This window comes from Pristis pectinata, chromosome 19 (assembly GCF_009764475.1).
Source record: "Pristis pectinata isolate sPriPec2 chromosome 19, sPriPec2.1.pri, whole genome shotgun sequence".
Classification (NCBI taxonomy): Eukaryota; Metazoa; Chordata; class Chondrichthyes; order Rhinopristiformes; family Pristidae; genus Pristis; species Pristis pectinata.
In genome coordinates this window covers 39,905,802-39,931,120 of record NC_067423.1, presented here as the reverse complement: position 1 = coordinate 39,931,120, position 25,319 = coordinate 39,905,802, and the positions used below count along the sequence as shown (strand labels likewise).

Here is a 25,319-nt window from a genome sequence, read left to right as displayed (position 1 = left end):
CCCCATCTTCCAACCTCCCTCAACTCCCTTCTCTCCCTCCCTGCCTTCTCTCTCTCTCTCTTCCCACTCTGCTTTCTTACTCCTTCCTCCCTCCCCCACTCCCCTCCCTCACCCCTTCCCTCTCTCCCCTCCCTCCCCCTCTCCTCACCACCCTCCCTCCCCCCCCCCCCCACCCCCCCCCCCCCCCCCCCCCCCCCCCCCCCCCCCCCCCCCCCCCCCTCCCCCCCCTCCTCCCCCCCCTCCTCCCCCTCCCCTCTCCTCTCCCCTCCCCTCTCCCTCCCCTCCTCCCTCCCTCCCCCTCCCTCTCCTCTCCCTCTCCCTCCCCCTCCCTCCTCTCCTCCTCTCCCTCCCCTCTCCCCTCCTCCCTCCCCCTCCCTCTCCCCCCCCTCCTCCCCTCCTCCCTCCCCCCCTCCCTCCTCCTCCCTCCCCTCTCCTCTCCTCCCCCCCCCCCCCCCTCCCCCCCCCCTCCCCCCCCCCCCTCCCCCCCCCCCCCCCCCCCCCCTCCCTCCCCCTCTCCCTCCCCCCTCCCCCTCCTCCCCCCCTCCCTCCCTCCCCTCTCCCCCCCCTCCCCCCTCCCCCTCCCCCTCCCCCCCCTCCCTCCCCCTCCCCCCCCCCCCTCCCCCCTCCCCCTCCCCCCTCCCTCCCTCCCCCCTCCCTCCCCCCTCCCCTCCCCCCCCTCCCCCCTCCCCCCCTCCCTCCCCCCCTCCCCCCCCCCCCCCCCCTCCCCCTCCCCCCCCCTCCCCCCCTCCCCCCCTCCCCTCCCTCCCCCCTCCCCCCCTCCCCTCTCCTCCCCCCCTCCCCCTCCCCCCCTCTCCCTCCCCCCCTCCCCCCTCTCCCCCCTCTCCCTCCCCCCTCCCCCCTCTCCCCCCCCCTCCCCCCTCTCCCTCCCCCCCTCTCCCTCCCCCTCCCCCCTCCTCTCCCTCCCCTCCCTCCCCCTCCTCTCCCTCCCCCCCTCTCCCCCCCCTCCCCCCCTCCTCTCCCCTCCCCCCTCCTCTCCCTCCTCTCCCCTCCCCTCCCCCCTCCTCTCCCCCCCCCTCCCCCTCCTCTCCCTCCCCTCCCCTCCCCCCTCCTCTCCCCTCCCCTCTCCTCTCCCTCCCCTCCTCCTCTCCCTCCCCTCCCCTCCCCCCTCCTCTCCTCTCCCTCCCCTCCCTCCCCTCCCTCCTCTCCCCCCTCTCTCCCTCTCCTCCCTCTCTCCCTCCTCCCTCCTCCTCCCCCTCTCCCTCCCTCTCTCCCTCCCCTCCCTCCCTCCCCTCCCCCTCCCTCTCCCCCTCCCCCTCCCTCCCCCTCCTCCTCCTCCCCTCCCCCTCTCCCTCCTCCCCTCCCCCTCTCCCCTCCTCTCCTCCTCCCCACTCCCTCCTCCCTCCTTTTCTTCCTCCTCCCTCCGCCGCAGCTCCCTGGAAACAGTCAACAAACGGCGCCGGGCGGCCCGGGAGCGGCGGCCGGAGAGCGGTGAGGGCCGGGGTCGGGGCCGGGCCGGGGCGGGACGTTGGGTGAGGTCGGGTCTCCGCTCCCCTCCCCGGACCCTCCCTGGGCGGGAGGAGAGTCCGCCCTGGGGTCAGGGAGATCCATGCTCTACACAAATCCCAACATCACAACCAGGACATTGCTTGCCCGGGGTTGGACTCCCTCTCGGCTTCATCATTAACTGGGTCTCTCACTTGCCCTCACCTTACGCGCTGCCTGAATGGTAAACCGCTTCTCCAGGACCCACTGTGTTGCTCCGGCACTGGGGTTGTGCTGAGAGACGCTACTTTACCTTCTCCCACCATCACACTCCAGTGGAGACACCACCAGCCCACATCCCACAGAGACACCACCAGCCCACATCCCACAGAGACCACCAGTACACAGTCCACAGAGAGACCAGCCCACATCCCACAGAGACCACCAGTACACAGCCCACAGAGAGACCAGCCTACAGCTCACAGAGACCGCCAGTACACAGCCCACAGAGAGACCAGACCACATCCCAGGGAGACCACCATCCCCACACACCCACAGAGACCACCAATACATGGTCCTCAGAGACCACCAGCCCACCGAGACCACCACTATCTCACACTCCCACAGAGACCACCAGCCCACAACCCATTGCATCCATGCCTGCGAAAATGTTGAGCTGTATTGGTTACTTCCATGTAGGATTTATAGAATAAACCCAGAGTTTGCAGCTTTGTGCTGGTACGTTGAAACATCGTTTAATAAACTGAACAACATGTTTCTGCAGATAACAAGATGGCCGATTGTGGATCAAATAACCGATTTTCTGAGAGAGCCCAGATGCAGGAGCTAAACGAGCGATTCTGTCATTATGTACAAAATATGAAATCCCTGACAGATCGGCTTGAAATGGTACTGTATGCCCGAGAATGATTGACAAAAAATGTTCTTTGCCTGTTCTCCCTGTGTTTGGAGCATTCTGGGATTGAAAAAGCTCCATATAAATGCAAGATCTTTTAACCATTTGAAATGATTTGATTCTCTTGGAACAAAGTAGCAAAAGCAGCTGCAGAGTCATAGATGTGAGGTGAATGGTCTCCGACCTTTCATTATTTTCAAGTAAGCCTTTCACACAATGGGAGAGGAGTGTGCCAGTAAAAGAAGGCCAAACAGCCCCTCAATCCTGTTCCAATGTTTAGTGAGATCGTGGCCAATCTACAGTCTTTGCTCAATCTATCAGCCTTTTTCCTATATAAGTTAATACCTTGGGTAACAAAAATCAATCATGGATTGAAAGTTAATAGTTGACCTGGCATCAGTTGCCGTTTGTGGAAGAGAGTTCCAAATTTTTACCAGTCTTTGCGTCTGGAAGTGAATTTTAACTTGAAAGGCCTGGCTCCCTATTCCAAAGTTACTCATACCTTCACGATATCTATTGCATTCACCCGTGGGTTTATGGAACGCGCTGCTGGAGGAAGTGGTAGAGGTGGCTACATTTACAATGATTAAAAGACATTTGGACAGGTACATGGATAGGAAGGGTTTAGAGGGATATGGACCAAATGCAGGAAAATGGGAATAGCTCAAGTAGACAACCTGGATGAGTTGGGCCAAAGGGCCTGTTTCCCTGCTGTAAAACTCTATGACTCTATGATTCTATTTGCTCCCCTCAATATCTTGAAAACTTGATTGAAATCATTCTAACCTTCTAAATTCCAGGGAATGCAGAGATAAAATGAAAACAAGAACATTATATGTTAGCTATCAGCTGTGACTTAGATGATAGCATTTTGCTCTGAGCTCAGAGTTTGTGGGTTCAAATTCATGGGCCATGTGGGCACTCCATCGGAGCTTTGAGGGAATGCGACACAGTTGTACATGTGCTTTGGATGAGGTATGGGCCCAATTTGCACTCCCAGATAGATGCCAAATATCCCATGGTACTTTAGAAGAGCAGGGAATTTCCTCTGGTGTTCTGGCTAACTTTGCAGAAGCTTGCTGGATGCAAATTAATCCCTACCTGACAACAGCCCTTCAAAAGAACATTATTGGCTCTGAAGTACTTTGGGCTTTTTAAGGCCATGAATGAAGCAATGTAAGCGTTTGCTTGAAATTCTGTGAAGCTAATTCCTGGGATAAGAGGATTTTCCTATCAAAAGAGGCGAAACGAGTTGGTTCTGTATTCTTTGGAGTTTAGAAGAATGAGAGGTATTTTATTGAAGCATGTATGGGCGGATGTAAGACAAGGTAGATGTTGAGATGTTTTCCTAGTGGGAGAGTCTCGAACCAGGGGAGATAGATATAAGGTAGGGGGCCGGTCATTTAAAACAGAGGTGCATGGAAATTTATTTTTTGCAGAGCGTCATGAATCTCTGGAATTCTCAACCCCAGAGGCTAGATCGTTAGAAATATTCAAAGTGAAGGTAGATAGATTTTTGAAAGAATGGTGATCCATCACAGAGGGGAAGTTGAGGCCAGGCGTACATCAGCCATGATCATATTGAATGCTGGGCTAGGCTTGAGGGGCCAAGTGGCCTACTCCTGCTTTTATTTTCTTCTTGTGTTCTTCAAGGAGGCAGTAAAATGGGAAAGGAAAGAATATGCTCTGGTTGAGAGTCCAGCTAAAAGTATAATCTCCAAGGTTATGTGGTATTGTGTGAATGCGTTTTGTTTAAATATGTCAATGTGTGTGAGGGAGGAGTGAGGGAACAGGAGGAAAGTGTTTGTTGTGCATCTCTATTTATTCTTGAACTTAATAGTTAGTGAGGCTATTTCACAAGGCGTCATTCCTATTGTTCTGGAGATACATCGAGGCCAGACCAGGTAAGGACAGCAGATTCCATCCACCAAGGACATTAGTGAGTTATAATTTTATTACAAAAACATTAGTTGAGTTACCTAGTTCATGCCTTTAAAAGTGAGCATTACTTATCTCATGTTTTACTTGTAACATCACAGTGGCACAGCTGGTAGAGCTGCTGCCTCATGGTGCCAGAGTCCCAGGTTCAATCCTCACCTCGGGAGCTGTTCATGTGGAGTTTGCACATTCTCCCTGTGAAAATGTTTGGGTTTCCCCCTGGGTGCTCCAGTTTCCTCCCACGTCCCAAAGGTGTTGGTAAGTTAATTGCCCCTGGAGTGGAGGTAAGTGGGAGAATCTGGTTGCTGGGAATGAGGGGGGAATGAAATGGGATCGGTGTAGGTTTAGTATAAATGGGTGCTTAATAATCGGTGCGGACTTGGTGGGCTGAAGGGCCTGTTTCAGTGCTATATGACTCTGTAGCACATAAAGGAGGCCATTCAGTCCATTATGGCTCCCAAGGGTACAAGCCCACCAGTCAAATTCTTGCTCTCCTCGTTTCCCAGCAATCCTGTGATATATTTTCACTTGCATGCCTGCCGACTCCCCTTTGGTTCTTTATTGTCATTAATCTACACTAAGAGGTTATTTACTGCGGCTAATTAACCCACCACCTCACACGTCTTTGGGACGTGGGAGGAAACCCAAGCGGCCACAGGGAGAACGTACAAACTCCACACAGACAGCACCAGGGATCAGGGCTGAAACCAGTTGCTGGAGCTGTGAGGCAACAGCTCAAGTTGTGCCACAGTGCTGCCCAATACTGTGCATGTTGGTGGATAAGGTGAAAGTATTCTGTCCCCATATAGTCTAAGACTGATAGGATTATTTAATATTGCCACTGACAGATAAAGTACAATCCACTGCTGGTATTGGTATTGGTTTATTATTGTCACTTGTACTGAGGTACAGTGAAAAACTTGTCTTGCGAACTGATCGTACAGGTCAATTCATTACACAGTGCAGTTACGTTGAGTTAGTACAGAGTGCATTGAGGTAGTACAGGTAAAAACAGTAACAGTACAGAGTAAAGTGTCACAGCTACAGGGAAGTGCAGTGCAGGTAGACAATAAGGTGCAAGGTCATAACGAGGTAGATTGTGAGGTTGAGTCCATCTCATCGTACAAGGGAACCGTTCAATAGTCTTATCACAGTGGGATAGAAGCTGTCCTTGAGCCTGCTGGTATGTGCCCTCAGGCTCCTGTATCTTCTGCCTGATGGGAGGGGAGAGAAGAGAGAATATGAGGGTGTGCTAGAGGAACAAGGGGATATAATGAACAGTGCAGGAATAGGAGGGTATGATGGAGGTGAGCAGTAGTGAAGGAGGGGAAGGGTTTGAAGGAGGAGGATATAGACTCACTGTAACACAGAAGGATGCCATTTGGCCCAGTAGTTTTCTGCTGGCTCTTTCTAGAGCACCCTTGTCTGTTCCACACCCCACCCTTCCCCCCACAGCCTTCAAAACTAATTTCCCTTAACCCTATCCAATTTTCGTTCGGAAGTCCTATTGGCCCTGCATCCACCTGACTTACCTCTCTCCATGTTAAAACTTCCTCGAAACATTCCACCCTAAACCTTTTATCCATCACTTGAAATTGTCCCTTCGTCCTTGAACCGTCCATTAATAGGAACAGTTTCTCTTTTGAGTTCATGATCCTGCCCACCACCTCTTTGCTCCAAGAAGAACAAGCCCAGCTTCTTCAGACTAACCCTGGAACTGAAATCCCTCATCCCTGGAAATATCCCGGCAATGCTTTCTTCGCCGTTTCTATGACGTTAACATCCTTTCTAAAACTTGGTGACCCCCCCAACTGCAGTTTGGGGCTAACTGGTGTTTCATCAAGCTTCAATATAACTTCCCTATTTTTGCATTCTGTGCCTCTGTTTATGAATCTCAGGATATCATGTGGATCACTCTCTCAACGTGGCTTGATGTTCATGTTCCTGCAGAAGTGTTGGAGCTTCACCATTTAGACCTTCTTGTCTTTCTGTGTCTTTTCTGCTAAAATGTATCACTCTGCACCTCTTTGTATTAAAATTCAATCTACCTTTTTTTAATCCAATCTGGTATTGGTATTGGTTTATGATTGTCACTCGTACCGAGGTACAGTGAAAAACTTGTCTTGCATACCAATCGTACAGATCAATTCATTACACAGTGCAGTTACATTGAGTTAGTACAGAGTGCATTGAGGTCTTATGATTATAGGAAGGGTAATGAATAGATCTGTAGAGAGCAACTTGCAATGAGTCGCCACGCTCCGGCGCCATCTGCCAGTCTGCATGTGTTCTTTTGTAATCTATTTCTAGCCCTACACTGTTTACCATACCTCCAGGTTTTGTGTCATGTGCAGTTTACAAAATTTTACCCTGCACACCCATGCCCTCGTCATTAATAGATACGTATGAGAAAAGGGATGGTCCCACCACTGATCCCAGGGCACATCACTGGTTCCCATCCTCTGGTTCTGAAAAACAACTCACTCCCTGTTTTTAACCAAGCCACCACTGACCCTCGTTTCCCATGGACCTCAGTTCTACCAATCAGCTTTTCACGCAGGACTTGGTCAAACGACAACGGCACTTTGCTTTTAGTAAATCGGCACTGGATCTCCTTGATCACCTCAAACTTCTCCAAGTGCTTGTTAATTTTTTTTCTGATGATTGTTTCTGAAAGCTCCCCTAACATTGAGGTTAAAGCAACTGGTCCTTGCACCCTGTTTTGAACAAGGGTGTCACATTTGCAATTCTTTCACACCTTGGCCTCCTCCTCGATATCTAGCGAGGATTGGTCAATCACGGCAAGGTTCCTGCAATCTCCATCTTTCTCTTCCTCAACATCCTGGGGTGCATCCTGTCCAAACCAGGTGACTAAACACTTAGAAAGCCTTTCGAGTACCTTACCTATCCATATTCTCGACTATCTTCCATTCTGCTAAGAGTCAGTTGTAGAGCCATTACCATGCAAGTCTCACCAATGGGTTGGAAGTTGTGGGTTTTCGTGGCTGGTGTGTAGTGTGTAGAATGGGTTGAGAAATAGACCTGTCAGTACAGCAAAATTGGATCTTTTCCTACATCCACTCTCTTGTGAAGGACTATAAAAATGTTTTGAATGTTTGTTTCCCTATTGCCTTGCAAGCTATTCTACTCTGCACCATTTTATGTTTAATGCTTTAAAGAGATCCTTTCCCTAATTGCTGCAATCAAGAGGATAAACACCAACCATTTCAATCTATTTCTACAGCTCATCCCATGCATTTAGAATGAATCCCATGCATCTTGATCTTTATGTTATCCTTTGGAGGAACGTCACAATAAAAGGAAAGATAACCGCCATACCCTGAAGTATTATGGTCAGATGGCTCTCGAAACAACCTCCCTGCTTCCCAGTCCAGATGAAGGGTCTCAACCCAAAACGTCAACTGTCCATTTCCCTCCATAGATGCTGCCTGTCCCGCTGAGTTCCTCCAGCGCTTTGTGTGTTGCTCCCTGTTTCAGACTTCCAAAGCTATCACCTCCACTACCGAGGTGGTCAGGAAGAAGTGATACACTATATTCTACATTCTATTTTTCTTTGACTACCTCGATGTATTTATGTATGGAAAGGTATGTCTGGATGGCACGCAAACAAAACCTTTTCACTGTATCTCAGTACATGTGACAATAACAATATACCAATACCAATTATTATACAGGTACACCACTACTTTTCCAGGTCAAAGTCCTTCCTTACAGTACCGTAGAAATACCTTCACCCCTTGGACTGCTGCAAATCATGTAGGAGGCTCACCACACCTTCTCAGAGGCATTTAGTGATGGACAAGAGATGCCTTGTTCACCAATGATGCCTGAACATAGCGAATGAATAGGTCTAAAAAGACAAACCTCTCTGCTGGGGAACCACTTCGTCGAGTACCTTCACTCCATCCGCCGTACCAGCCGGGATCTCCCGGTGTCCAGCCATTTTAATTCCATTTTCCATTCCCACACTGACATGTCGGTCCTCGGCCTCCTCCACTGCTGAGCTGAGGCTAGACACAGATTGGAGGAACAACACCTCATATTCCGCCTGGGCAGGCTCCAACCTGATGGCATGAACATCGATTTCTCTAACTTCCGTAACTACTCCCCTCTGTCCCTTCCCATTTCTTGCTGATCCACCGGCCCCCACCACTCTATCTCTTCCCCCTCCCCCACCCTCTCATCAGCCCATCACCCCACACACCCCTCCCACTGGGTCCCCTCCCCACCTTCCTCTATTCCACGCTCCACCTTCCTCTCCTACCAGGTTCCGTCATCTTCAGCCCGTTGTCACTTCCACCTATCACCTCCCAGCTTCTGACATCATTCCCACTTTCCCCCCTCCCCCATCTGCCTCTCACTCCGCCCGTCCAGATCCACCAACCACCTGCCAGCTCTCCTCCACCCCTTCCCCCCCACCTCTTTATACCGTCCATCTCCCCTCTTTCCAGTCCAGATGAAGGGTCTCAACCCGAAACATCGACTGTCCATTTCCCTCCACAGAAGCTGCCTGACCCGCTGAGCTCCTCCAGCTTTTTGCATGTTGCTCTCTGCTCACCTATCCTTTGGGGACTCAAACCACACACCTTCAAATAAAGTCCTTGGAATATAGTTCAGGATTTGCTCATTTGGGAGGCAGTTATCCTAAAATGAAACCTACAGAGCACCAGATGTGACATGGACTGATGTGTTGAGGATGCCAGTCTAAGTGGCCTTGACTCCATTTTCACTTAATTGCTCTCTTCATTTCTGCAGCATGGATATTATTGATGGGCAGTTTACTGGGAGTCTATGAGCATATCCCTGAGGCTTGTAGCAGATGTTAGTTTTAAGTCCCCTTGAATAAAATACCAGTTTGGAATTAATAGCTTGATATTTAAGAGCAGTGACTTAAAACAGAATTATCTGAATAATTTATGCCATAACGTGAATATGTTTCCCCACTGGGATTCTGGCCTGCTTGCACAACTTTAAAACAACAAAAAAAAGTTAGAAAAAGATAAAGAATTGAGTTTCTGTGATAACGAGTTGAGTTTCTGTGGGAATGTTAAAAGGTCACACCATTCACTCTTGCCTTTCTAAGTCATTATCCTGGCCAGCTTTAATGTTGCACATAAGGTCCAGAATGTACACTAACACTTTAAAATACTAAGCATTTCCACCCATTGTCTTATATCCTGTTTTGCCTTCAGATAAACCTATTGAAAGATGTTGGTTGGTTGTCAAGGAATGTTTTTCATTCAGTAAAGTGCTAAGGCCTGTGTTTTTTCCCTCCTGCTACCCTGTAATGGTGTTTTCGCTGTAAACTACCTCATCCTAATCGGACAAAGTCCATCTGCTTGCAGCACAACAGAAAGGACAGGGTTGAGTTTGTATCTCTGTGGCTTCCTTGCTGCACTGAGACCATCTGCTGCCCCACCCCATGCTTGAAGAGCTTGTGAACTCTTTTAGCTCAGGTCACAGGTTGAACTGCAGTAGTTACTCTGCAGATGCAAGGGACCAATTTTTTTTTATGTGGCCTTGTGTGAAGCTGACAAAACTCTGCAGGAAGTTTGACCAGTGGCTCCCATGTCCTGGGTGTACAGTGAATGTCTTAAAATATCCAAAATGACGTCCATGGTGTGTGCACGCTTGTGGATGAGTTGCACTAGACTGGAGATTGGTGGGGGAATTAATGCTCACATACACCCAGTGAATGCGTGCTGGAAATATACAGGGGAGGTTGGATCACGATATGTGTGAGGTTTCATCAACACTCTCTTCTTGAGGTTCCCCTACTCCCTGTTCCATGTTGTAGTTCTTGAGTAAAAGATAAAGGGACGAGAGTAAGATTGTACTGCAATGCAGTACACTAAGGTGAACATGCTTGCTCCTTCTGCAGTTTATAAATAAAAAGACCGTCTGGATTGGTGGGGTGGTGGCACTTAAGAAGGAGGATTAAGTTTGACGAGGTTCTACCCTTCCACTATTCATGGCCTCAGCAATGGCCACCTCAGTAGAACATTACAGCACAGTACAGGCCCTTCGGCCCATGATGTTGTGCTGACATTTTATCCTGCTCTAAGATCTATCTAACCCTTCCCTCCCACATAGCCCTCCATTTCTCTATCATTCCTGTGTCCATCTAAGAGTGTCTTAAATGCCCCTAATGTATCTGCCCCCACAACCTCTGCCGGCAGTGCGTTCCACGCACCCACCACTCTCTGTGTAAAAAAAACTTACCCCTGACATCCCCCTTATACCTTCCTCCAATCACCTTACACTGCACCTGCCCCTCAAGTTTGCTCATACTCCCTCTAAATAGTGTGCCACATTGCAAGAGAAAGGGAAGTATCTCAGTGGGCGAAGCGTAGTCTGTTTAGGGGACGTGGCTCATATGGTTGAATAGCAGGCAGCGAGTGGAAGATGTGGAGCAACACTAAGAAGGAGAAGGTATAGCATTTAAATGTTCAATGGAGAATTGTTCAGTGACGATGAGGTGGTGGTGAATTGAGCAACGTATGGGTCCATTGATGTGGGTTGGGAGGATGTGGGATTTGAAATTGCTTTTGCTGGCCTTCACCATTCACGTGAGGCCATTGAACTTCTTGCACCTCTGCACCCTGGAGCCACTCTCCTTCCCTTGACCTCCAGGTCTTTCTGTCCCGGGCCCCAACTGTGAATTCACCGATACAAGACTTCTCTCTAACAAGGCCGTGGGTGCAGTGTGCACCAAGACATTTTACAGGCAGTGAAATCCATTTGTAGCCACTGTTGTAGTTCAAGGAAATACATTAATGTCTTCCACCAGCAATAATGAGCAGTTAATTGCTTTTAATGGTGACTTTGGCTGAGGCAAAAAACACTGGTCCAGGACACCAGGGAGAATTCTGATCATCTTTGAATAATGGTGTGGGATCCTCACATCTCATCAGGAAGGGTAGACAGGGCCATGAACTGCAGCATTCCTTCTGAATAGTATGGAAGTGTCATCTTTGCTCTGGTCTGTGGAGTGAAACTTGAACACATGATCTTCTGACTCGAGCTAAGGAAGCAGGGTGTCATTGACTGGACATGGTCACGTTCAGGATTCTGCCTTAAAGAATGAAGTGACTTTAGTAGTCTCTTTCCCTGAGCTGAAACCTAGTGCCCAATTCACAAAGCTTCCCAGCTCATAGATAACCTGTGGCTTATTTAACCAACCAGTCGCTCTCTGTAACCTGTCCAGTTTGCATTTCAGATCCTCTTCTTCCTTCCCAATTCAGTCTGGGATTTTTGTCCCCACCAATCCAATTAAGGTGAGACTCATTACCTCTCCCCTTTCCAGTTCCAAAGCACCCCCTTTTCTCCCTAGGGATAGCATTGCTGGTATAAGAGGATGACTCTCCTGCAGTTAGTGACTCCCTTCCTGACACCCCAAAGCCATCCCACCATCTACCAGGCAAGAGTCAGGAGTGTGCTGGAATAATCTCCATTTGCCTGGATGAGTGCAGCTCAAACAACACTCAAAAAACTGGACACTATCCTGGAAAAGGTAGCCCATTTGATTGACATCCTTGCTCCATCCCAAATATTCATTCTCTCTATTACTGTTGCATGGTGGCTGCAGTGTGGAGCGTCTACAAGATGCACTACAGTTACCCACCAAGGCTACTTCAACCACTCCTCCCAAATCCACAACCTCTACCTCCAAGAAGGACAAGGGCAGTAGGTACAAGGAAACCAATGTACCAGTGAGCCAGAGGAAAAAGTTGCCCATCAGTTCTGCTCTTGAGGATTCAAATGACAACAATGTACTGGCCACAGATGCAGGTTGAAATGCAAGATGCATTTTTCAACCTCCCTGGTTGGACTCTTTCTAGTTGGGAAGTGGCACACAGACCTAAGGCGAGAGAGGAAAGATTTAAAGGGGACCCGAGGAGCAAGTTTTCTACCTAGAGGGTGGTGGGTATATGGAACGAGCTGCCAGAGGAGTTGGTAGAGGCAGGTACAATTACAATGTTTAAAAGGCACTTGCATAGGTACCAGGAACCCATCACTGGCCCCTACCATCAGTAGTATCTACAGGAGGCGCTGCCTCAAGAAGGCAACATCTATCATCAAAGATCCCCACCATCCGGGCCATGCCATCTTCTCGCAATTACAGAAGCCTGAAGTCCCACACCACCAGGTTCAAGAACAGCTAGTTCCCTTCAACCATTCGGTTCTTGAACCAACCTGCACAACCCAATCACTACCTCAGTATAGCAACACTATGACCACTTTGGAATACATTGGACTTTGGACTTTGTTTCATTTGTTCTAATTGTGTTCTTTCTTGTAAAATTTTGCTTAATTTATGTTTTTCTTGTGAATGTTGTGTATCTGATGCTATGTGCCTGTGACACTGCTGCAAGTAAGTTTTTCATTGCACCTGTGCACACATCGACTTGTGCATCTGACAATAAACCTGACTTTGAGTAGAGGGATACAGGTCTAATGCAGGCACATGGGATTAGAGCAGGTAGACATCATGATAGGTATGGAAGAGTTGGGCCGAAGGGCCTGTTTCCATGCTGTTACAGCTCTAGGATACTATGGCCACCACCTGCAGGTTCCCCTCAGAGTCGCACAGCATCCTAACCTGGAAATACCGTGTCCATTCCTTCACTGTCACTGAGTCTAAATCATGGACCTTCCTTCCCAAGGGCTCTCTCGGAGTACCTTCACGAGAAGGTCAGCAGCTCACCACCAATATCTCATGTCTACTGAAAGGTGTCTGTGCAAAAGGCCAGAAATGGATTAACACTGAGATTAAGGCAGAGGAGATTATAGAGGTGGGATAGGGCAAAGCCACAGAGGGATTTGAATACCAGGTTGAGAATTTTAAAATCAAAGCACTAAGAGGGATAAATGAGACTTCCTTGCCTGTAGTCAGGACAATGTAAACCCACCTCCTAGACCGGAATTGATAGGTCCTAAATCTTTGTGACATCAGTTTACTCGGTCTGCTGGGTTTAATTAAAGGCATGTTTTTATTTTGTCCAGAATGATAGTTCAAATGATCTGAAACGGATTCAAGAACTGGAGGAAGAAATTGTAGCTGCTCGCAATATGTACAACAAAGAAATCCAAGGTCTGCAGGATCAGCTGGACCAGAACTGCAAGGAAAGAATGCAGATTGAAATCAACAACCTCAAAAATTCACAACTGATAGCTGATTTCAGGGAAAGGTTAATGGCTTTTTTTGACCTGAGCATACTCTAGCCTGTAAATGAGGGATAAAGTAACTGCCAGAATAGCCAAACCTACTTCACTCAGTTAGCGCTTTCTTGTTCCAACTTATGAACTGGGTGGGTTTGCAGTCAGACCCAGGATCTAGAGTGCTTATATACTTACCACTTTAAACTCACCGGGATTACGGGAAGACTTATTATACCAATGTGTAACAAATACAAAAAAGTGACATAAAACTATGTTCGGGTGATGAATAACATCCAATGATCTGGAAAATCTGGGCCAACCAAAGTGAAAAGGGTACCAGATTATTTAAATTAATTTTTTTTTTAAAATTTTATTTACAGCGTGGTAACAGGGCCTTCCGGCCCAACGAGTCCACGCCGCCCATTTTAAACCCATATTAACCTACCCGTACGTCTTTGGAATGTGGGAGGAAACCGGAGCACCTGGAGGAAACCCACACAGACACGGGAGAACGTACAAACTTCTTACAGACAGCGACGGGAATCGAACCCCGATCGCTGGCGCTGTAATAGCGTCATGCTAACCGCTACGCTACTGTGCCATTATCAGAGTTTTATCTATGCATCTCCTTTCGCTTAAGGCAGGCTTTAACAGTGAAGGTTCAAAACCCTAAATTTAAGAGAATATTAAACTGTATGCCTGTGTTTCTCATCAAACGTGTTTGCAACAGTTATTAATGCTGTCAAAGAGCTTCCATCCCTATAATGGTCTATATTTTCATAAAATGCTCAGAAAGTAATATGGGTGGATTATTCCTGGCAATGGTACATTTGATAAATCTGGGTCAATGCAACTAAATTTGGCACCTTTTTTTCAAAAACCCTTCCTGCTTAAATAAATAGTGTAGCATTTCCCTTCCACTGGCTGATGTTACTTCTGATGTTTATCCTCACTGAGGAAAGCCAAAGGGATTTGATCGCTGCCGGTCACTTTGCTTATGCACCGAGCCAAAGTCTCACTTGTTACACAAGAGCAAGATGGCAGTGAGCCACACAATAGTCGTTGTTGTCCATCTCCTCAGGAGTAGACGAGAGGAAAATACAAGGTTTAAAGTGGCTATTGCATCTTCTGCTCTGGGGCCTCTGGGGCAGGCATGGTGTGTGCAACTGGTAGAGCAGCTGCCTTGCAGCACGGTGACGGGTTCAAATCTGACCGTAGGTGCTGTCGGTGAGGAACTTGTGCATGCCCTCCCCGTGACTGCACTGGGTTTGCCCAAGGTGCTCTGGTTTCCTTCTCCATCATCCCAAAAACATGTGGGTCATCAGGTTCATGGCCTGTGTAAACTGGAGCTTGTGTTAAGTGAGTGGTGGGGTGGGGTCAATGGAAGAATTAAAGTGTTGATGTACAGAGGGCTGCAAGTTCACGTTTCCCTGAAAATAGTGACGAAGCTGGATAGGTGGTGAAGAAGGTGTTTAGCGTACTTGATATTGGTATTGGTGTTGGTTTATTATTGTCACTTGTACTGAGTACAGTGAAAAGCTTGTCTTACAAACCGATTGTAAGGTCAATTCATACACAGTGCAGTTACATTGTGGTTAGTACAGAGTGCATTTGAGGTAGTACAGGTAAAAACAGTAACAGAACAGAGTAAAAGTGTCACAGCTACAGAGAAAGTTCAGTGCAATAAGGTGCAAGGTCACAACAAGGTAGACTCGTGAGGTCAGAGTCCATCTCGTTGTATAAGGGAACTGTTCAATAGTCTTAATCACAGTGGGGTAGAAGCTGTCCTTAAGTCTGGTGGTTACGTGCCCTCAGGCTCCTGTATCTCCTACCCAATGGAAAAGGAGAGAAGAGAGAATGTCCCAGGTGGGTGTGGTCTTTGATTATGCTGCTGCTTCACCAAGACAACGAGAGGTAAAGAGTCCACGGAGGGAGGCTGGTGTCCGTGATGGGAGGAGTGTTGAGTATAAGAGATGGGACATCGTGTTGCAGCTGTACAAGCCACTGGTTGGACCACACTTGGAATATTGCATACAGTTCTGGTCACCACACTATAGGAAGGTGGTGGTGCTGGAAGGAGCACAGATTAGATTCACCAGGAGGTTGCCTGGAACAGAGGGCTTTAGTTGCAAAGAGAGATTGGATAGGCTGCGACTGTTCTCACTGGAACGTAGGAGGCTGAGGGATGATCTTATAGATGTCTATAAAATTAAGAGGGGCATAGACAGGGTAGGTAGTCACTGCCTTCTCCAAGAGTAAGGGAGTCTAGAACTAGAGGACATAGGTTTCAGGTGAGAGGGGAAATAACAAAGGAAATCTGAGGGGCAAGTTTTTTTTTTTACACAGAGGGTTGGAGGTACATGGAACAAGCCGCCAGAGGAGGTGGATGGAGGCAGGTACAATCACCGTCGTTTAAGAAGTATTTGGACAGGTACATGGATAGGAAACAAATAATGGGGTATGGGCCACAAATGCAGGAAATGGGATTAGCACAGATAGGCATCTTGGTTGGCATATACGAGTTGGGCTGAAGGGCCCTGTTTCTATTCTATATAATTCCATGCCTCAAAAACTCCGTTCTAGAGCTCAGCTCAATGTTGCAATAAAAAAAGCTACCATGCTTGTCTGACGTAAGTTAGAAGTAATTGTAATTAATGTTTTATCCCAGCAGTATTGTCAGTACATTGCTTTATCTGCCTGTACTTTCTATTCCATAGCAAACAAAAACTGAATTCCTGTCATCAGATCTTCCTTTATTTATAGAGATTAACCTACCAGGGTCAGGATTGTTTTAACTGGAGTACTTAAGAAAATATGCATTGATAATTCTATTGGAGTTTAATGTTCTGAGTTTCGCACTTTAAAAAATGTAAGTCGAAGGCGGTGTCATATGTGACCACGAAGCTGTGGGATTGTTGTAAACACCCCAACTGGTCCACGAATGTCCTTTAGGAAAGGGAACATACTGCCTATACCCAGCCTGTACTGAGTCTGACTGGAATCCTGATAAAGGTTGACAAGTCCCCTCGATCTAATGGACTACTTCCTGAGGGTCTAATAATAAGTGGCTGCAAAGATGATGGATGCATTGATTGTAATCTACCAATATTCCCTGGATTCTGTAGAAGTCCCAGAAGATTGAAAACCCAAATATAACTTCCACTCTTCAAAAAAAAAGGAGGGAGTCAGAAATCAGTAAACTTTAGGCCAGTTGATCTTACATCTGTCATTGGAAAATGCGGCTATCTTTTATTAAGCGGGCAAGAGCAGGACTTTAGAATGTAGTAAGGTAATCAAGTGCCGTCAACATGGTTTTATGAAAGGGAGACTGTGTTTGACAAATTTGCTGCAGTTCTTTGGGAATGGAACAAACAGGGTGGATAAAAGGGAACCAGTGTATGTAGAGTATTTGGATTTCCAGAAAACATTCAGCAAGGTGCCGCATATAAGGTGCATGCACAGGTCAAGAGCACACAGAATTGGGAGTAATATATTGGCATATTATGGCTAATCCAGAAGTAAGAGGTTTGGGATAAATGGGTCACTTTTAGAATGGCAGTCAATAACTAGTGGGGTCCCTCAGGGATCAGTGTGGGGACCTCAAGTGTTTTTATTGTCTATATTAATGACTTGGATGAAGGGACTGAGTGCACTGTAGTCAGATTTTCTGTTGATGTGAAGATAGGTGAGTTGTGAGGAGGACAGAAAAGACCCGAAAAGGGATATAGATAGGTTAAGTGAGTGGGCAAGTTGGCAAATGGACTATAATGTGGAAAAGTGTGATGTTATCCAGTTTGGAAGGAAGAATGAAAAGCAAATTATTATTTAAATGGAGTGAGACTACATAAAGGAATCTGGAGGTCCCAGTTCGTAAAACACCAAAAGGTTAGCACACAGATCCAGCACATAATTAGGAAGGTTAATGAGACCTTGGCCCTTATTGCAGTGGAAATGGAATATAAAAGCAGGGAAGTTTCAAGATAAGATATTTTTATTAGACAATAATAAACCAATTTACCAATTTTTAGTCACGTACATAGAAACACACAGTGAAATGCATCTTTTGCTTAGAGTGTTCTGGGGGCAGCCCACAAGTGTTGCCACGCTTCCGGCGCCAACATAGCATGCCCACAACTTCCTAACCTGCATGTCTTTGGAACGTGGGAGGAAACCAGAGCACCCGGAGGAAACCCACGCAGACACGGGGAGAACTTACAAACTCCTTACAGACAGTGGCCGGAATTGAACCCGGGTTGCTGGCGCTGTAATAGGGTTACGCTAACTGCTACACTACCGTGCCTGCCCTTTTGATGCAAATTTATCAAGCTGAGGTACTACATACAGGTCTGGTCTTCGTACTTAAGGAAGGGTGTACTTGCATTGGAGGCAGTGTGGAGAAAGTTCACTGGATTGAATCCTGGAACGAGGGGGCAAGAAAAGTTGGACATACACTCATTAGAGTCCTCGTTATCCACTGATCGGTCTCTGTACATTTGCTTACTTGCAAGGTCTGCCTGAGTGCTCATCCTGCATCTTTTCGAACAAATATACCTATACACATGTACGTGCTGAGGAACCAGTCATTGCTTGTATAAATACAGCAATGAGTTTCCACACCACTTGTGTCAAGTGGCTCCCTTCTGTGAGCTGATGGAACAGAGAGTTTTGTTTACACAGCTGCACCTTGTGATTTTGAAACTGATCATTATTTATTAATTTCAGTTTGTTAGCTAATATAGTTTTTAGGTATTTAACATTTCAATGTGTTTATTAATGCATATTAATAATTTTAGAGCATTACAGGACATATTGACGTTTATTTAGAGCACGTATGTGTACAAAGGAAAGACAGGGTGGCACCATGGCACAGATAGAGCTGCTGCATTGCAGAAAACCGGGTTCCGTCCTGACCTCATTCGCTGTCTGTGTGGAGTTTGCATGTTCACCCTGTGACTGAGTGGGTTTCCCCTGGGCGTGCTGGCTTTATAGTGTCACGCAGCACAGAAACAGGCCCTTCGGCCCACCCTGTCCATGCTGACCATCGGGTACTTATCTATACCAATCCCATTTCCCTCGCCTGGTCCATGGTGTGAAGGTGAGTGGTAGAATCTTGGGGGGGAGTTCATGTGAATGTGGGGAGAATAAAAATAACGGGGTTAATGTAGGATTAGTGTAAATGGTTGGATGATTGTCGGCATGGACTCGATGGGCCAAAGGGCCTGTTTCCGTGCTGTATCTCTGTAATTTATTTTGTGATGCCGAGCTGCCTTCAGGTGGAGTGGTAAGTCACTCGGGAACAAGGCCATGGCCCCCAGAATCCACACACTGGGAACGAACAAAAGAAATGTATTGGCTGGCGGAAAAGCAGCCGACCAGAGCTGCCAGCGTTAATATTCAGGAGCCCCTGCAGGGAAAGTGTAATGGTACTGATGCGCTTTGTTTATGCCACAGCATACTGGCCCTCAACACAGCCATACTGCAAAAGGAGAAAGAGAAGAAAAACCTGGAGTTGATGCTGTGCCAGAAGGAAGCTGAGCTCAGGGAGCTGCAGATGAGTGCCGGCAAACCCGCCACAGAATTGGAGGAACTCCGCCGGGAGCTTCAGAATCTGCACTCTTGCCTCGAAGAAGTCCAGAAGAAGTAAGTTAACATTTTTCTGGAACTTTTATGTTTCTGTAAGTCACTGCGCAAACTAACCCAGGCAGAGTGGGGGCTGATTTTCTACTGGCTGGGGGTGTCAGACTGGCTGGAGTCCGTCCAACGTGCACTGCGCCTCAGGAGGGAATATTGCATCTTTCCTCTCCTCGTTCCGTCCGCCTCTCCTTGACCGTGGCACTTCTGCGGGAGGGCATGAAGCCTGCAGGGGCTGCACCGCGATGAGTGAGAGGGCCGCTGTGGTGAGCACAGAAGCCCAGCGTGCAGACCCCAGGTGGAGTCACCACCACTGCAGATCTTTGTGGTAGCATCAGCTAATTGTCAGAGAGTGATAGACAGCATGGAAGCAGGCCATTCGGCCCAACCTGTGCACACCCACCAATGGGCACCCATGCTATATAATCCCATCAACCAACACTTGGTCCATAGCTTTCTATGCTGAGGAGATTCAGTTGTTCGCTGTTTGTAATGAAGCCATTCACGTTAAAGATCAGCCTATTTTCAGTATGACAGAAACGCATCCTGTAGTCCAGTTTAGATCTCTGGGAAGCAATTCCTTGAAGGGCCGTGAATGAGACAGACTGGAGGAACCTCAGTCTCGGCCTTCTGCAGTGCTAGCATTGCATTACAAGCTGGCCCTTGGGTCTCCACAGCTCCCACCACTTTCACCCGTCATTAGACACTCAGGAAATGAACTGAGGCCGGAACGATGACCAGTGACCTGTCAGCAGTGGATTCGATCAGTTTAGTCGTCTGAGTGAAACCTGAAGGTGGGGAGCTTCCACATCATACAGATTTGCACAAGTTTGCTTTTCTGACCCTATTCACGGCCGATTAAATGCCCGAGTGTTGCGTTGTTGTAATGGCAGTTCGCACACAGCAGTCCCTCAAGAGGTAACGTGATGGATTGCCAGATAAACTTGCTGTTTGCTCAGGAATAAATAATGGTCTAGACTCTGGGGGAGGTGTTCCCTGCTCTTCTTTGTCCTTTACAACTAGCCAAGAGAGCAGATGGTGGTCCCATCTGAAAGAGGGTACATCTGACAGTGGACCATTCCTCAGCACTGTATAGAAATGCCAGCCTCAATCAAGTTACCCTTGATGCGGAACTTCAACCCACAGCCTTCTGACGCAGAGGCAAGATTGGGAGTATTGGTTGGTATTCTTGCCACTTACGTGGACAATGCTTGAACAGCTGATGGGGAAGATGGGTCCATTAAGAAACCGCAGGGAAATGTGGACACAGCTTGGCACACATCACAGAAACCAGCCTCCCCTCCATGGACTCTGTCTACACTTCTCCCTGCCTTGGTAAAGCAGCCGACGTAATCAATGACCCCACCCACTCTGGACATCCTCTCTTCTCCCCCCTCCCATCAGGCAGAAGATACAAAAGCCGGAAAGCACGTATCACCAGGTTCAAGGACATCTGTTATAAGACTATTAAACAGTCCCTTTCTAGAATACGATGGACTCTTGACCTCACAATCTACCTCGTTATGGCCTTGCACCTTATTGTCTGCCTGCACTGCACTTTCTCTGTAACTGTAACACTTTATTCTACATTCTGTTATTGCTTTTCCCTTGTACTACCTCAATGTACTGATGTGATGAAATGATCTGTGTGGATGGCAAAGTTTTTCATTGTACCTCGGTACACGTGACAATAATAAACCAGTTTACCAGTTTACTGATTTTCACTACCCCAATCCTCAACACCGGCCAAGTTCAGCACTTAAATCCGAGAGATGGGGCTAAAGGTTATTCACAACCTTCCATTGGCAGAATTGCCGAAAAGATAGTCCATCTGTGCCTGCTCCTGAGGTCTCCACTATTACACAGAAGTTAGTCTTCAGCCAATTCATTTCCTTCACTTAATGTCAAAAATTGGCTGGGTGTGTCGGATGCAGCAGAATTTACAGCATCGGAGTTGTAGGGCTGAACGTTTGGCCTCCAGAACCAGCTGTGTCTCTGGACAAGCTGTTCCAACATGCCGGCATTGCAGAAATCTATTCCACAGTGTGGGGAACTTGCTTATGCAAATCCAGTCAGGCTCCCTACTCCCCCGCAGTCTCTCGATCACCAGCAAAGCGATCAGTGTCATCAATAATGCCTTCAAGCAGCACTGCCTCACCAAAACTGGTCACAAATGCTCAACTGGTATTCCAGCAGGAGAACCCCGCTCCAAAATTCTTTGCAGACGTGGTTCAAACTTGGACCAAGTAGCTGAATGAGGTGAGAGTCAATGCACTTGATACATTTGACTGTGTCTGTGACTTGGGGAGCTTTGGTGGAATTGTAGCCAATGAGCATTGGGGAAGCCGTTGAGTGACTGGAGTCTTGTGTAGCATAAAGGCTGGTTGTAGTCGTATCGGTGCCGTTATGTTAGCACATTTACCTTTTCCAAAATAACTGTGGATATTTCCTCTCTTGAGTATGGTAATGAAGGAAGCAGCTGTTGTTCTACTTTGCACAACAGTGAGTTTGTCTAATTAAGTAGACATATTCCCCTACCACGCTTCTTCTTTTCTTCCCCTTCCTGGCCTCTTTTGTTCCCTCTCTCTCCTTACCTGTGACCCACCCCCCAGTGGATCTGCTCTCCCCTCCTCCCCCACACCTGCCTATCACTATCTCTTACCTGCATCTACCTATCGCCACCCTGTGCCCACCCCGCCCCCCCTCTTTTGTCCACCCATCACTGCTCTGCTTTTCCCCCCACTATATATTGGGCCTCCCCTTTTCCTACCTTCAGTCCCGAAGAAGGGTCCTGACCCGAAACGTTGACCGCCTGCTTTTCTCCACGGAGGCTGCCTGGCCTGCTGAGTTCCTCCAGCATCACCGCGTTTTTCACACATATCAAAAGGACTTATCAGTCAGAGTTTACACTGGCAATGAGGATGAACAAGCTGGAAGTGCACATGTCATGAGTACCACCTAGTATGTACATTTGCTGTGAAGTTTTACTTCAATATGCAGCATCCTTTGCATGGTTGTGTCAGTAACTGAGTCAGCCTGGCACCTCCTGAGGAAACGGTGAATTCTAACACATAATTAATTCATCAGAATCTATTTTGAGCCGACTAACATTGAAAATATATATTTGAATAGACACTAACACCTTGTACATTCAGTGAGCACCAACATTGCACTGGCAGACTATAAAGAAGGCAGTGCACTTGCTTAAACTCATGCCATTTCCTGTGCGTTCTGAGCCATCCTCGTTACTATCCCAGTGCCAACAAAGTAGCTGTTGGATTCGACTGTTTTAAGTAGTTTTTTAACATGTATAGTGTTTAATACACTTCAAGTGGCTGTACAAGGTATAACCGCTTTTTAGCTTATTGCTTCGTCCATAAGGTGAATATGTGTTTTCTCTTTGGTTGGTTTTGCCACAGGTATCTAATAGGTTTTCTGATTGGACTATTGTTAGCTAAGGAGTACCTCTTATCTCAGGTATAAAAGCTGCCGTTTTTTGTTAATCTCTCTCTTGCTCTCTTGCCTCTATCTCTCTCTTGCTCTCTCTCTTCCCTATCTCTCTTGCTCTCTCTCTCTCTTGCCTCTTGCTCTCTTGCTTATTTTGCTCTCTTCCCCCGGCCCTAGCTCATTTTAGTTCCTTTTGTCTTGGCTCATCTCCCAGTAGTAAAGCTAGTTCTATGTGCTCTGTGACTGTTTCTTTGTTTTAAACTTTTCCAATAAAACTTTGTGAAGCACCAAGTTGTTTCCATCTCATTTTGAAACCTGCGGATTCAAAAATAACCAGATCCGACGTAGCTTTGCAGGTTTGAAGGGGCAGTGAGACAGGATTTAGGTTCACAGATGATGTAAGAGATAAAACCATTTCTGTTATGCCACAGTGGTGAAGAATTACAGGGTATTTATGGAACATTATCACTTACCATAGAAAGCATCCTATCCAGATGCATCACGGTTTGGTGTGGCAACTGCTCTCCCCGGGACGGCAAGAAATTGCAGCGAGTTGTGGACACAACTCAGTCCATCATGGAAACCTGCTTCCCCTCCATGGACTCTGTCTACACTTCCCGCTGCCTTGGGAAAACAGCCAACATAATCAAAGACCCCTCCCACCCTGGACATTCTCTCTGCTCCCCCCTGCCATCAGACAGAAGATATAAAAACTTGAGAACACATACCACCAGGCTCAAGGACAGCTTCTATCTTGCTAAGATTCTTGTACCCTTAATATCTCAATCTACAGCATCATGTCTTTGCACCTTATTGTCTACCTGCACTGCACTTTCTCTGTAACTTACACTATATTCTGCATTCTGTTATTGTTTTCTCCTTTTGTACTTCCTCAATGTACAGATGTATGGAATGATCTGTCTGGGTGGCATGATGCAAACAAAAGCTTTTCACTGTATCTTGGTACATGTGACAATAATAAGCCAATTACCAATTGCAACTGGTAATGGCATAAAAGGAATAACTGCACAGACTGCAAATCCCACTTCACAGCAGAAGGTGGGATGTCAGAGGCAAGACGCAAACAAAACGGTTGGTTTGTTTTGCATGGGTCTCATGGAGGTTGCTGCAAAATGTGAATTTTCTGATCTTGTGTGGGAAATGCAAATGCAGTTGCAAAAGGAACAGATCAAAGCAACAGTGACAGAAAGCCTTTGAGAGGGATATTAAACTATCTGAGTAGCTTGATCTGCAAGGCCATTGACACACCCAGAACAGCGACTGAGGTGGAAATCCCAAAGATACAGTTCTGAATCGGGTTGGAAGGGAAGCTAAACATCAGGACATAATGTTTGGCTTGAAACTGTAACGGAGAGCACTCACCAGTTTATCGAACTGGAAAAAGAGTTGAGGGCGAGGCCAGATTAGAACTGAAACAAAGACTGCTCCACTTATCCCACAAAAATACGGGTGTGGCTTGGGCTTGTGTCAGTTCCCATGGCTACAGCTTTGATCTGGAGAAAGTGGGTTGAACTAAAGTTGTTCAACGTGAGGAGTTCATCCAGGTGGATGAGTGTGTTGGTGGAAGGGACCTGATTGAGCTTCTGTTGAAAGAAGAAGCAGAAGGCCATCAGGCCATTGGGGTGTGGGTTGAAGTGCTGAGGGATTGTACATGCACGAGCCAGTTGGGACCAGGGTATTGGAAACTGTTAAATTGGTGGAAGGCATCAGAAGTGTCACGGATGTAGGTGGGAAGGGACTGGACCAGAGGAGAAAGGATGGAGTCAAGCTCAGAAGAAATATGTTTGATAAGGCAAGAGCAGGAGGAAACAGTGGGCCTGCCCTAATAGTGGATCCTGGGCAGGAGGTAGAAGTGGGCTGAGCGACAGCAATTTACCAGCATCATAAAAGCAAGCAGAACTCAAAACAATGCTCTTATTGCGGTGGTAGTTGCCTTCACAATGAAGAATGCCCTGCTAAGGGAAACAGTGTAGCTTGTGTGGAAACTTAACCATTTTATGAGAGTTTGTCATTCAGTAAACCTAGTGTGCCAGAATTCAACAGACCATGTAGCAAGTGTTGAAGCCAATGCAGAGGTCAACAACAATTTTGATGATCCTGAGTATGCATTTGTTATTCACCATACTTGTCAGAACACGAATCAATGTACTGGTTGACAGAGGCGTATCTGTCAATGTGACAGGTGTTCAACTATCTCTACTGTTGCCGAACTCAGCACGCAACAGCCAGGAGATTTCCTTACAATACACCTTTGGCAGTCTAGGGAGCACTTTCATTGCAAATGACATTCAGATTTAGAAGTGTTGACATGTAACCTCAGTTCATGCTCTTCTGAATTTTGATGGTGTTGTCTCTTCACATTATTTCTTCACACTTTGGAGAACATCGATACATTGCCTGTAACTGACTCCAATTATCACAAAGAAAAGGTTGCAGTAATACTAAAAGTGTGAGCATGAATGCAGTGCTCAAAACGATAACACCAGACAAAATCAAAGCCACAATAAAGCAAAACTTTCTACCTTGTGTTTAGTGGTATTTCAGTAGCAAAAATGGGAGCCGGTCTTTGAGGATGCATTCTCCGGTGCTTTGAATGTACCTGCAAGATTTGCACAAACTTCTCAATGAGGTCTCTATTGCACTCACCTTGGGTTTGGTGCTGTTAGATAGTCACATATCCATCCCAGAACCTCCAACAGAACACATTGTAAGTGCTGCTCACAAAAGTCACCAAGAAATT

At 47.2% G+C, this 25,319-nt stretch overlaps 1 protein-coding gene across 1 annotated transcript in view; it reads left to right on the top strand.

The window, feature by feature from the left end:
- Window positions 1-25,319, top strand: part of LOC127580585 (uncharacterized) — a 155,433-nt gene that overhangs the window by 22,710 nt on the left and 107,404 nt on the right. Inside the window, exons 3-6 of the mRNA XM_052034172.1 lie at window positions 1,391-1,449; window positions 2,228-2,352; window positions 13,325-13,509; window positions 18,932-19,120. Coding sequence (XP_051890132.1) covers window positions 1,391-1,449; window positions 2,228-2,352; window positions 13,325-13,509; window positions 18,932-19,120 — 558 coding nt within the window. The remainder of the gene's footprint in view (window positions 1-1,390; window positions 1,450-2,227; window positions 2,353-13,324; window positions 13,510-18,931; window positions 19,121-25,319) is intronic.